The sequence below is a fragment of the Elephas maximus genome, chromosome 7 (genome assembly GCF_024166365.1).
Source record: "Elephas maximus indicus isolate mEleMax1 chromosome 7, mEleMax1 primary haplotype, whole genome shotgun sequence".
Lineage (NCBI taxonomy): Eukaryota > Metazoa > Chordata > Mammalia > Proboscidea > Elephantidae > Elephas > Elephas maximus.
Window position 1 is genome coordinate 114,717,478 of NC_064825.1, and position 13,165 is coordinate 114,730,642.

The window sequence follows — 13,165 nt, forward strand, 5'->3', positions numbered from 1 at the left end:
AACGTAAACCATTTTTCTATACTTAATTATATTACAATATTTACTTCATTACAAGCTCAAAAATGTGAAGGGGTGAGTTTTTTTATTTTAATTTTTAAGCTATTGGTGTGTGTATCAATTAAGTTAATTAAAAATAATTTACAAAACACCAGGAAAATTCTTCATAACAAATGACATTGTGCAAAGTATTGCACCCTAACCCCCCGCCTTCTAGTTGATTCCAACTCATAGCGACTCCACAGGACAGAGTAGAACTGCCCCATGGGGTTTCTAGGGCTGTGAATTTTTACGAAAGCAGACTGCCACGTTTTTCTCCCACAGAGTGCCTGGTGGGTCGGAACCTCCGACCATTTGGTTAGCAGCTGAGTGCTTTAACCATTCTACCATCAGGCCTCCTTAAATATTGCAAGGATGCATATATTCTAATGATAATGAGCACCACTTAAGTACTGCAAGAAATGCATTTTTGTCAGATTTAAACTTTACTGTAACTCTATGGACCAGGAATTATTTATTTTTCACAGTTAAGAAAACTGAGGCTTAAAGTGTTAGTAACTTATTAAGGGTCATACAGCTAAATGGGTAGCTGACCTGGAATCTACCCTGGAATGTCTAACTCAAAAACAAGTGCTCATAATCACTGAGCTATATATACATCCCTCTGTATAATGCATAAATTGATCTCTGAAACTGTTATCATTGTGCCAAAAATGTAGCTATTATCCCCAACTGAATTCTCTGAAATTGGGTGTGCATGGAGGTTGATATAATGTAATTTAAAACAAACAAAAAAATCACCAAACCAAACCCGTTACTGTTGAGTCCATTCTGCCTCATAGAGACCCTACAGGACAGGGTAGAACTGTCCCACAGGGTTTCTAAAGAACAGCTGCTGGATTTGAACTGCTGATCTTTTGGTTAGCTGCCGAGCTCTTAACCGCTGCACCACCAGGGCTTCATTACCCATAACTAAATTCTCTGAAATTGGATATACATGGAGGTTGGTACAATAGAGTTTTAAAAATGATAGCCTATTTTCTTATTTTGCACATTAATTTTCCTTAAAGGCATATGTATTTAAACCACAAGCTCAACTCATATTTCCTGGCTTCCAATTACTCTATAGATTTCTAAAAAAAAAAAATATATATATGGCTAGAGATGTCCAAGATCGTATACAGTCAAGTAAAAAATAGTTCAACAGAAATAGAGGCCAATTGAAAGATGAAATTGTTATTAGAGAGAAAGACCAAGGAAATACCTAGTAGGAAAGAAAGAAAACATGAGATTAAATAGGGAACATCACTGTCATCTTACATGCCTTGTGCTCTCTCTCTTCTGTATAACTCTAATGAGAGCATTTTTCACTTCTTTGTTCCTGAGACTATAAATGAGTGGATTCAGCATGGGGATCACAATCGTATAAAAAACAGAGGCCACTTGGTCCTTTCCCAAGGAGTAGGACTTACTTGGCTTTAAATAAGTAAAAATCATGGTACCATAGAAGATGGTGACACCCAGGAGGTGGGAGGCACAGGTAGAGAAGGCTTTTCGCTTTCCTGAAGTGGAATTGATTTTCAGGATAGTGGAGAGAATGGATGCATAGGACACAGAGATTGTGATAAGAGACACCATTAAGGTAGAGCCAGCAAAAATGAGTATCATGATCTCAGTACCATGTGTATCAGTGCAGGACAGGGCTAAAATTGGGGGTGTGTCACAGAAAAAGTGACGGATTACATTGGAGTCACAGAAACGCAATGTGTTCATGCAAAGGACATTGACAAAAGAGTCAATGAAGCCAGTCACATAGGATGCAGTGATGAGGGAGCGGCAGAGTGTCGTGGACATAATAACTGGGTATCGTAGAGGATTGCAGATAGCTACGTAGCGATCGTAGGCCATAGAAGACAGAAGAAAACATTCTGTGGCACCCAAGAAGACAAAAAAATACATCTGGGTGAAACAGCCCCTGAATGAAATATCCTTGGTCGAAGTCAGTAGGTTCTCTAAGGTTTTAGGAGTAATGACCGTCGAGTAGCTGAGGTCAAGGAATGACAGATGACTGAGGAAAAAATACATGGGGGTGTGAAGCTGGAGATCCAGGTGGATTATTAGTATCATCCCTGTATTCCCCAGCACAGTAACCAGGTATATCAGGAGAAATAGAGTAAAGAGGACCAGCCGGATCTCTTCAGAGTCTGTCAGTCCCATGAGGATGAAGTCAGACATGTTTGTGTTATTACTTCTACTCATAGTATGCAACTTCTCTAAACTGTAGAAGATTAAATTAATACTTAGCATCAGTTACTTCAAACAGGTTTTTGTTTGGATGAATGATCTGGCATTAAAAAAAAAAGAACAGTTTTGTGTTTCTATACATTGGTAATACAGAGTAGATTACAAAATATGACTGAACAGAATCTTAATTGCATTGCTATATGTAAATATGGGCGTAAAAGGACATTGGAATGTTATATAATCAGAAAGTAACATATGTAATTAGCATGAAATGACCAGTGTTCTCAAGGCTCCCCTTTCCTAACACATTTAATCTCCATGAAAATATCATGCCCTAGGTGTTATTATTACTCTCATTTTTTGATAAGAAAATTGGCACAGAAGTTTAAGTAATTTATCCAAAGTAAAAGCGAGTAAATGTTGGCTCTGTGATTCTACCATGTTAGGTTTACTACAAAAAGCATGCTCATACACTATGTTCTTAATTATAATTAATTTCGGCAACCTGAAGAAAAATTCTAAATGTGTAGTAAGCAGTGATAGAAACAAAGTTTTAAACCATCATTTACTGTCCTTTTGCTTTCAATATCATTTAATACAACAGACAGATCAGAAACTTCAACCTTTGGAGTCTTTACTGTGATGTATTAAAATTGGAGACCACAGAATATTCATTTGCAGAAGACATTTTGTTTTCTTGACTATTGAAAATAAAATTCCTTCTGAAAGTTATAGTTCCAAAATATGAACAACTGCTCATATGCAGCTGATTCCACCAGCTCCATAAGTCTGTTTCCACAAACCCTAGCGTCACTTATGGTAAGGCATATGCAGATGTCTCCATTTTATTTGATCTGACCTAAACGAAACCAAAACCCGTTGCCGTGGAGTTGACTCCGACTCATTGTGACCCTGTAGGACAGAGTACCACGTGCCCCACAGGGTTTCCCAGGCTGTAGGTCTTTACCGGAAGCAGACTGCCACGTCTTTGTCCCACGGATGGACTTGGTGGATTTGAACTGCTGACGATTTGATTAGCAGCCGAGCGTATAACCACTGTACCACCAGTCTTCATGATCTGACCTAAAACCCTCTAATTTTGAGAATAATACTTACAGTGAGCCAAACGTGGTGAAAATTTTCTTCTTCCAATATTACCTGTCTGGAATTTTGTCAAGCTCAAAGTATTCTTCAAAAAAATAAAGTAAAATAAAATAAAGCCTTCAAGGAGATGAAAATTTCTGTGATATAATACTGTTTTCCTTTTAAATGCATAATTTTTACATTTCTGTGCATGCATTTTTTTTCCTGAGGTAAATCAATCTTTGAATTTTGTTCAGTTCCTTGTCAAATGCAAAATTTGAGAGGAAGTTATATCTCTAAAAAATACCTGCGAGAGACTATGAACTTAAGCAGAGCTAACTATCCCTTGCCTCTCACCCTAATAATTCCGCGGCACTTCATATACTGGGAGTTGCTGAGAATGCAACATTCCATCATCCTTGGGGACTAATTTCCAAGGGACATTGCTTGGCACCTTTCCAAAGATAAAAACTCAAGGACTAATATATTCACACTAGGCTTGTAACAGATTGTTGCCTACTCCTTTAGAAGAGACATAATGAGAACCATGATGATTTAGTCTTCCTTTGTGATCCTCCACATTTTTTACTAGAATGTTAGATAAACTCTTTTTAGAAAAATGCTTAATTACTCTGTAACTCAAAGGCCAAGTAGTTGACTACCAATGGTAGGATAGTACGTTCTTTACAATGAATTCTTTTTATACTTTTAAGTATGATACTATCATAGGAGTAAAGCATTGCTTATTAGAAAAAGCAGAGTATACAACAAAATTCAAAGAAAATGAAGCTCATTCAAAACTGTTTTTAATATTTTGATGTATTTTCTTCCAATAATTTTTCTTTGTGTTTAAAATGTTTACTTATATGTCTACTTACATAGTGTATCAATTATCCTATATATTCAGTATGTTGCCCTCATTTTATCACGAAACACTAATAATACCCCTTGGGCTATGTTAGATTAGTCTTCTACAAAACACACAATTTCATGTGTCATGCATTGACTGGTACTCTGTAGATAAATTCTCTCCAGGAGTATTCAGCAGCAGACAGGGGGACATTTTGAGGGATAACAAGGAAACCGTGGCGTGGGTTCTCCATTCAGGTTTGGCAGTGTTACCTAATTCATCTGCACAGAAATACGTGCAACTTGTATTACCATTTTAAGGTAATTGGCTTTTGGTTTATAGAAAGAGAAATGAGAGAAGAAAGGACAAAAAAAAAAGATGCTGAGACTAGTAAACATTTTACAGTGTTATAGCAGAAAAATATTAATATATCATAAAATGTATTAATTTATTATAATATAAATTATTTTTAAAATAATTATTAAGATATGTTAATATATCATAAAAACTGTAAATATGATCAGGTCAAAAGCTTTCTTAATTTTAAAGGAAAAGAAATTGAAATATGAAAAAAATCTCAGGAATCTTTTCTGAATCCAATATGATAACATCTTTTCCTTTATTCTTATTTTAATATGGTTGATTTTTCAATATTTACCCAATCCTATATATCTGAGATAAATCCCACTTGATTATGATAATTATTTTTAGTGTTTCTGGATTAAATTTTCTTTTCTTTTATTAAAGATTTTTAAATACATGAGCATTAAAGACGTGTCGGTCATTTTTTTTTTCCCCATAATGTATATTTCAAATTTTGATGTTAGGCTTATATTAGACCCATACAACAATTTTTGGAAGAGTTGCCCCTATTCTCTTTTCTGAAAGAACTTGTGTAATATTTGTATTGTTTCTCCCTTAAAAGTTTAACAGAAATTACCATTGAATTATCTGGGTCTAAAGACTTTAGGTTTTTTTTGTTTTGTTTTCTTTTAAGGGAGTGGCATTTGTGAATTTATAATCATAAATTTAGTATTTAGTATATGGTGGGATATTCCATTTCTATCACATCCATGTATTTCTGCAGCCCCTTTTGAATGATCTTCAACATAATTTCACTTGTGTGTGATATTAATGGCATTGTTCAATAATTTCCACATTGGGTTAGATCACCTTTCTTTGGAATAGGCATAAATATGGATCTCTTCAAGATGGTTGGCCAGGTAGCTGTCTTCCAAATTTCTTGGCATAGACAAGTGAGCACTTCCATTGCTGCATCCATTTGTTGGAACATCTCAGTTGGTATCAAGTTAATTCCTGGAGCCTTGTTTTTTTGACAATGCTTTAAAAAAGGGTTGATGGGCATATCCACTAAATAATCTCTTTGTGATTAATATCTCAGAACCCAATACCCCTCATACATACCCCCGTAATAAAATAATTGTCATAATATTAAATGCTTAAGAACAGTAAAAGGGGATACTTAAGATAGCATCTGAAAACAAGAAAATTGTGTTTAAACTGAACTTTAATACTTAAGAAATAGCTTTTGAAAGGTTACTTAAAAATGTTTGACTCTTCCATCTGTAAAAAAAAAAAAATGATAAAGGACCCATACCTCACACCACACACAAAAACTAATTCGAAATGATCAAAAACCTAAATATAAAACTCAAAAAGATAAAGATCATGGAAGAAAAAATAAGGGCAACACTAGGGGCCCTAATACATGGCATAAAAAGTGTACAAACCATAACTAACAATGCACTAACACCAGTAGAGAAATTAGATAACTGGCAGCGCCTCAAAATTAACACTTACGCTCATCAAAAGACCTCACCAAAAGAGTAAAAAGATAACTCACAGACTAGGAAAAAAATCTGACAAAAAGTCTAATCTCTAAAATCTATAGAATACTTCAACACCGCAACAACAAAAAGACAAAAAACTCAATTGAAAAATGGGCAAAGATATGAATAGATGCTCGACCACAGAAGACACTCAAGAAGTTAACAGACACATGAGGACTTGTTCCCGATCATTAGCCATCAGAAGAATGTAAATCAGAACTACAATGAGATACCATCTGATTCCGATATAACTGGCACAAATTAAAAAAAAACAGAAAATAACAAATATTGCAGAGGTTGCAGGGAAATTGGAACTCTTATACAGTGCTGGAGGAAGTGTAAAATGGTATAACCACTATGGAAAATAATAGGACATCTCCTTAAAAAGCTACAAATAGAAATACCATATGATACAGCAATCCTACTCCTAGCAATATGTTCTAGAGAAATAAGAGCCATCACATTAATAGACACATGCACACCCATGTTCATTGTAGCATTATCCACAGTAACAAAAAGATGGAAACAATCTAAGTGTCCATCAAAAAATGAACAGACTAACAAACTATGGTACATACACGCAGTGGAATATCATGCAATGATAAAGAACAACGATGAATCCACCAAACATCTCACAATACGGATGAATCTGGAAGGCATTATGCTAAGCAAAATAAATCAATCACAAAAGGACAAATATTGTATCAAACCACTATTGTAAAAACCCAAGAAAAGGTTTATTTGCAGAAAAAAAAAATCTGATAGTTAAGAGGGGGGGAGGGGCGGCAAGAGAGAATCACTAACTAGATAGCAGACAAGACAACACAAATATGGGGAAAGTCAGCACAATTTGACAAAGGCAATGTCCTACAGACTTCCTAGACATATTCCAAACACCTTGAAGGACCGTTAACTGGGGCTGATGGCTGGGAACCATGGTGTCAGAGGACATCTAGGTCAACAGGCATAACATAGGTCATAAAGAAAATGTTCAACATCCTAATTTGGTGAGTAGCACGTGAGGTCTTAAAAGCTTTCGAGCAGTCATCTTATCTTTTGGTTAGTAGCTGTAGCTTTTAACCACTGGACCACCAGGGCTCCAAATAAAACCAAAGGCACAAGGAAAATAATAGACCAAAAGACTAATGGACCACCTGAACCACAGCTCCACCAGCCAGAGCCCAGAAGAACTTAGATGGTGCCCGTCAACCACTAATGATGGCACTCACAGAGATCACAATAGAAGGTCCTGGACAGAGTGGGAGAAAAATGTAAAACAATAACCCTCATCCACAAAAAAAGACCAAACTTATTGGTCTGACAGAGACTGGAGGAACCCCTGAGACTACAGCCCCCGGACCCCCTGCTAACTCAGAACTGAAGCACTCCCTAATCCACCATTCCACCAAAGTTTAGACAGACTTATAAAGTAATAATACACGTGAGGAACTTGCTTCTTAGTTCAATCAAGTATACTAGACTAAATGGGAAACACCTGCCCAAAGGCAAAGAGGAGAAAGCAAGAAGGGACAAGAAAACTGGACTAATGGATACAGAGAACCCAGGGTGAAAGCAAAAGGGGAGAGTGCTGACACATTGCTGGGATTGCAACTAATGTCCCTAAACAATTTGTGTACAAAGTTTTTGAAAAGAAAGCTAATTTGGGCTGTAACCTTTCACTTAAGACATAATAAAATGAAAAAAAGGAGAGTTTGACTCAGTTTACTTATTAATAAAATGGTATTTTATTAGTGCCAACTTCACTCACTGTAATAAGATTAGATAAGATTATGAATTGCATTCCTTAAAACTATGCTTGACGTATACTAAGAACTCCATAAGTTTAGAAATTTTGATGATGATGATGAATGGTGATGATGATAATATATGCGCAGGTGCTGTGTAATTGGAGGCAAATATGCAAACATACAAAAATCCCTATAGAACTTCAAAATATTTCTCATACACTAGTAATTAAACATCATATTTGGATATAAACATGATTTTTAAAATGATAACCTCTAAGTTTTTTTAAATATGTGTGCAACCATTTACACTGAAATAGATAAAAGTAAGAAATATATATTTCTGTATATTTCAATTGAAGAAGTATTCCAAGCAAATTAAGGAAAGACCTTGGGGTACAATTAAAATACAAATCTCGAGAGAAGAAAGATGCTAATTGTCCAATTCCTTTATGAGATGCGTTTGTGAGTTTGAGGAAGAGATGCTGTATAAGACGGTTTAACACACTAGATTTCAGTAGAAAACTCATTGTCATGACACTGCTTTAGAAATACACTAAGAACAGAATTAACCCTGACTACAAATCTTTTTTTTTTTTTTTACAAATCTAGATTTGAGCTGGGGGGGGGGAAAAAAGAGTTTAAATAATTATCTTAGTTAATTCATTTTCTCTTTCTATCCTATCGATGGAAGGAAACAATACCCAGCACTATGACCATAAACACCTATGTATTTTTCATCAACATCGTATTTATAGGGATCCAATATATTTAAAATAAATTCTATATATATCCATTATATATGTAAATTCTAAATACATCCATTATATAGGAAATAAAGCTCTGCACTAAACAACAAAAACAACAGATACAGATCATTAAACAGACAATTCGTAAGATTCAGAATTATTAGATGAGGCAAATATATGCAAAAAAATAACGGTGATTTTCTTTTCTTAATGTCTGATCATAAACCGGAAATTAAGAAGATAGTTGAGAGAGAAGGAGATTTTCTTTGGATGACTGAATTCTGGGTAAGTCTAATTTTATTATCTTATAAAAATAAAACATATTTCATTTGAGAATATTTGAGGACTAATCTCCCCTTCTAATCTCTCCATTTTCTAAGATTCCATGCACAGGTTATGATTCAACAATTTTAAATGTATCCATATTTGCTAAAAATAAAGAGAACTGTTCAGCCTCAGTGTTTTCCAATTCTCTGTCCTTTCTTCTAGAAATATTCCCTTCTAAAGCTTCTACTGTGTGGAACACTTCTGAATTCTAAAACAGCTTAACCGTTCTCCAGTGACTGTTCCTAAAACGCTTTGTATATTTATTCATTAAATTATTTGTCATGCTGTATTGATGATGGAAACCCCAGTGGTGTAGTGGTTAAGAACTATAGCTGCTAACCAAAAGGTCGGCAGTTCGAATCCACCAGGTGCTCCTTGGAAGCCCTATGGGGCAGTTCTACCCTGTCCTATAGGGTCGCTATGAGTCAGAATTGACTCAACTGCAACGGTTTTTTGTGTGTGTGTGTCCGATCTGAAACTCGTGCTTGCGTGTGCGTGTGTGTGTGTGTGTGTGAATCTCCCGTAATGAAAAGTATCCTTTTTACTTGTCTGCATCTTCCAGTAGGACTTAAGAAAACTGGCTCTAAGGAGAAGCAAGAAAAAATGCCTTCGTTGAATAAATGCTTTCTAAATCAATACATGGATAAACAGAAAGAAATGTGTGGATACTTAATGATTAAATCAAAAACAAAACAAAACAAATCCACTACTGTCCTGTCAAGTTTGACTCACAGCAATCCTTTAGGACAGAGTAGAACTGCCCATAGCGTTTCTAAGGAGTAATTGGTGAATTCCAATCGCCAACCTTTAGTTAGCAGCTGAACGTTTTAGTACGCTTAAATAACATCAAATCCCTTTGAGTTATTCAAGTAGTGTGTTATAGGTCAGAAACCAACTGGAATTAACTGCACAGGTAGCTTTCAATCGTATTTATAACAAATTTACATCAATTGAATTAGCAATCTAACTTCTAATGATAAACCAAAAAAAAAAAAAAAAAACTTGCCGTTCCATGGACTCTGACTTACAGTGACCCTACGGGTCTCATTGATCGATCATCCTATATTTTTATTTACTTCTAATGTTAGATCACCTTATATTTTTAAACATAGCAAACCATACTTATTTTACTGTTTGTAGCTTTTTTTATTACCACTGTTCTATTACCACTTTTGAATATCAATGTTTGGCAAGGAATTGGCAACTGCCTGATGTCATAGATAATTACATGCTTTATATTGGAAACAATAGCAATCTTTTTTTCTGTTCCCCCACAAACAAAATAATTGGCAATATATCACAGATTAAGTTCCTAATTTGATCTTAACCAACCAATAGAGAAAAAAAAAAAGTAATAGAAGAAAAGTACGAATAACTTAAGCATACATTTGTAAAATAAGCAAGATATTCCTAATTTTATTTTCTTTTTACAAACTCTTGCAAAACTTTGACCATCTAAGCTTTTATTCAGCTCTTTAAAAAACACTGCGAAGTAGCTTTCAGGTGACAAAAAAATAAGTTTGCCACACAACAGCATCATTCAATCCACAAATCTTGGAGTGCCTTTTCTTCAAATGAGCATTTAATTTTCCAATAGTATAATTAATTCCGGTAGATAAACCGACAAGTGCACAATTTAAGGCTTAATAATAGACTGGGCTAGAGGATGGTATAACACAGTAGAAATCCCTTTAAATCATTTCAGAGAGAAATTTAGGGGGGATGCTATCAATTCCACACAGTTTTGAACTTGGAATTTTTTTTTTTTTTTTTAAATCAGCGGCTGCCAATTCTGTTTGTTGTTGTTGTTAGGTGCCATTGAGTCATTCCGACTCATAGCGGCCCTATGCACAACAGAACGAAACACTGCCCAGTCCTGAGCCATCCTTACAATTGTTGTTATGCTTGAGCTCATTGTTGTAAGAAATGAAAATCACATAAATCCTTAACTGCGTTGAAATCATTAAATATTTGCCTTTATGGTGATATCTCATTATTTGAGTCTAAGTAAAAAAAAAAAAAAAAAAATTTTTTTTTTTTTTTTTTTAAGCTGGGATTATTAGGTCCTTAGACCTGAACCCTTCTCTGATTTTTATTGTTCTTGCGTACCAGGTAAACCAACGACCGACCTCAGTCGAAATAAATGGCTGAGTCCAATTTCACTGAGGTGGCCCTATTCATCTTCTCTGGATTCGCAAACCACCCTGAACTTCAAGTCAGTCTTTTTCTGATATTTCTATTTATCTATCTGTTCACTGTCTTGGGGAATCTTGGGTTAATCATGTTAATCAGAATGGACCCTCAACTTCACACTCCTATGTACTTTTTCCTTAGCAATCTGGCACTCATTGACGTGTTTTATTCCTCCACCGTGACGCCCAAGGCTCTGGTCAATTTCCAGTCCGACCAGAAAACCATCTCTTTTGCTGGCTGCTTTGCCCAAATGTACTTTTTTGTTGGTCTGTTGTGTAGTGAGTGTTTTCTTCTGGGATCCATGGCCTATGACCGCTATGTAGCAATCTGCAATCCCTTACTCTATTCAGTGGTTATGTCCCAGAAAGTGTGCAACTGGCTGGGAACCACGCCTTATGTGATTGGCTTCACAAATTCTTTGATATCTGTTTGTGTGATAAGCAGTTTGGCGTTCTGTGATTCCAGAATCAACCATTTTTTCTGTGACACCACAGCCCTTTTGGCCCTGTCCTGTGTAGATGCTTTCAGTACAGAAATGGTGATTTTTGTTTTAGCTGGGTTCACACTCCTTAGTCCTCTTCTGATCATCATAGTCACGTACATTGCCATCATCTCAGCCATCCTGAGGATCCAGTCTGCAGCGGGCAGGCAGAAGGCCTTCTCCACCTGTGCAGCCCACCTCATGGGTGTAACCATTTTCTACGGGTCCTTGATTTTCACGTATTTACAGCCAGAAAACACATCCTCCCTGACTCAGGCACAGGTGGCATCTGTATTCTATACCATTGTCATTCCCTTGCTGAATCCACTGATCTATAGTCTGAGGAACAAGGATGTGAAGAACGCTGTCTTGAGAGTCATACATAAAAAACTATCTCCATGACAAATCTATGCATGTTACAAAAACAAACCTGGGTGGGTTCAGACATTAAATGGCTCCAACCTTCAGGAAAATATTATGGTAACCTAATATGACATATCACAAAATAAATCATCAATTTGAGTCTTGAAATTTAGGAGGTGAATTATCATTTATTTGTGTATAGTGAATTAGATTATTCAGAAACATCATTATTTAGAACATAAACCTGTACAAGTAAGTAAAGAGCTATCTGAGCAGTGGCTGGATTTTTGCCTGGCCATCCGTGTATGAGAAGGCTGTCACACTGAAACATGTAAACAAAAGAGTAAATTGACCCCCAATACAGCTTGATGTTCCATTTTCTCAGCTGTTTGCAAATTGAGAGCAGAAAATTAGAGAATTAAGGTGCGAGTGCCCCTAAGTTTCACTAACAATAAGAAATGACAGCAGATAACTTGGGAGCAAAGCAGTAAAGTGTACAGAACTAATAAAAACAAACAGAGGACAAAAAAATAAAACATCATGGTCATTTCAGTGAGGTGCCAGCACTGATAAGGCTAGGGGACGTTGGATCGTATAGGGAAATCTCTTGATCATGTGGAGTCGTTTCATCAAAATAGTTAAATTTTTGATCATATTTCCTATATCTAAAACAAATCTTCTATAAAGAGAATCAGTCTTTAGTCTTGGGAAGGACTTAAGGTAGTTCATGGGATGGGATCTGTCTGTGTTTGTGTGCACCTGTGAGTGTACTTGTTAGCTTTTTTCTTCTCTGATCTGTATTACAGGGGTCTGACTCCTGCAAACTTCATTTCATAATATAATATTTTGTATTTTAAATTGTTATAAGGGACAACCTTGAAACACACTACTGCATTATTGGAGGGATGTGTTGAAGATACTGTCTACCTCGTTATTCATTCCCCTTTATTATGCTCATACGAGTTCGTTCCTTGTGATTAATATTGGTCACCCTAAAGACTTTTATGAGTTTGCTGTGAGTTGAAATTGACTCGATGGCAATGGGTTTTTAAAGACTTTTAACCATCATCATCATTGAAAATTATAAACTGATTGTATTTTTTTTCCTACCAGAGATTGTCATTCTAAATTTCCTGCTCAGTTTTTAATAATTGTGTGAAACATCACGGCTTGCTGTCTTATTTATATTTACCCATCATGTAGCTTTTATGTGTTATTTTTATTTTCCAATTGTATTGAATATATATTCTTCTATGGTTAATGTCAAGTGGCTTTCATGCTTG

The 13,165-nt window shown here is 35.6% G+C and overlaps 2 protein-coding genes across 2 annotated transcripts; one reads left to right on the plus strand and one right to left on the minus strand.

Moving 5' to 3' along the window:
* Nucleotides 1-1,308: 1,308 nt before the first annotated feature.
* On the minus strand, nucleotides 1,309-2,256 carry LOC126080762 (olfactory receptor 8H1-like). The gene has a single exon (XM_049891938.1). The coding sequence runs from the start codon at nucleotides 2,254-2,256 to the stop codon at nucleotides 1,309-1,311; it is 948 nt and encodes a 315-aa protein (XP_049747895.1).
* Nucleotides 2,257-10,988: 8,732 nt separating this feature from the next.
* On the plus strand, nucleotides 10,989-11,921 carry LOC126080765 (olfactory receptor 8I2-like). Its single transcript, XM_049891940.1, has one exon. The coding sequence runs from the start codon at nucleotides 10,989-10,991 to the stop codon at nucleotides 11,919-11,921; it is 933 nt and encodes a 310-aa protein (XP_049747897.1).
* Nucleotides 11,922-13,165: the final 1,244 nt, after the last annotated feature.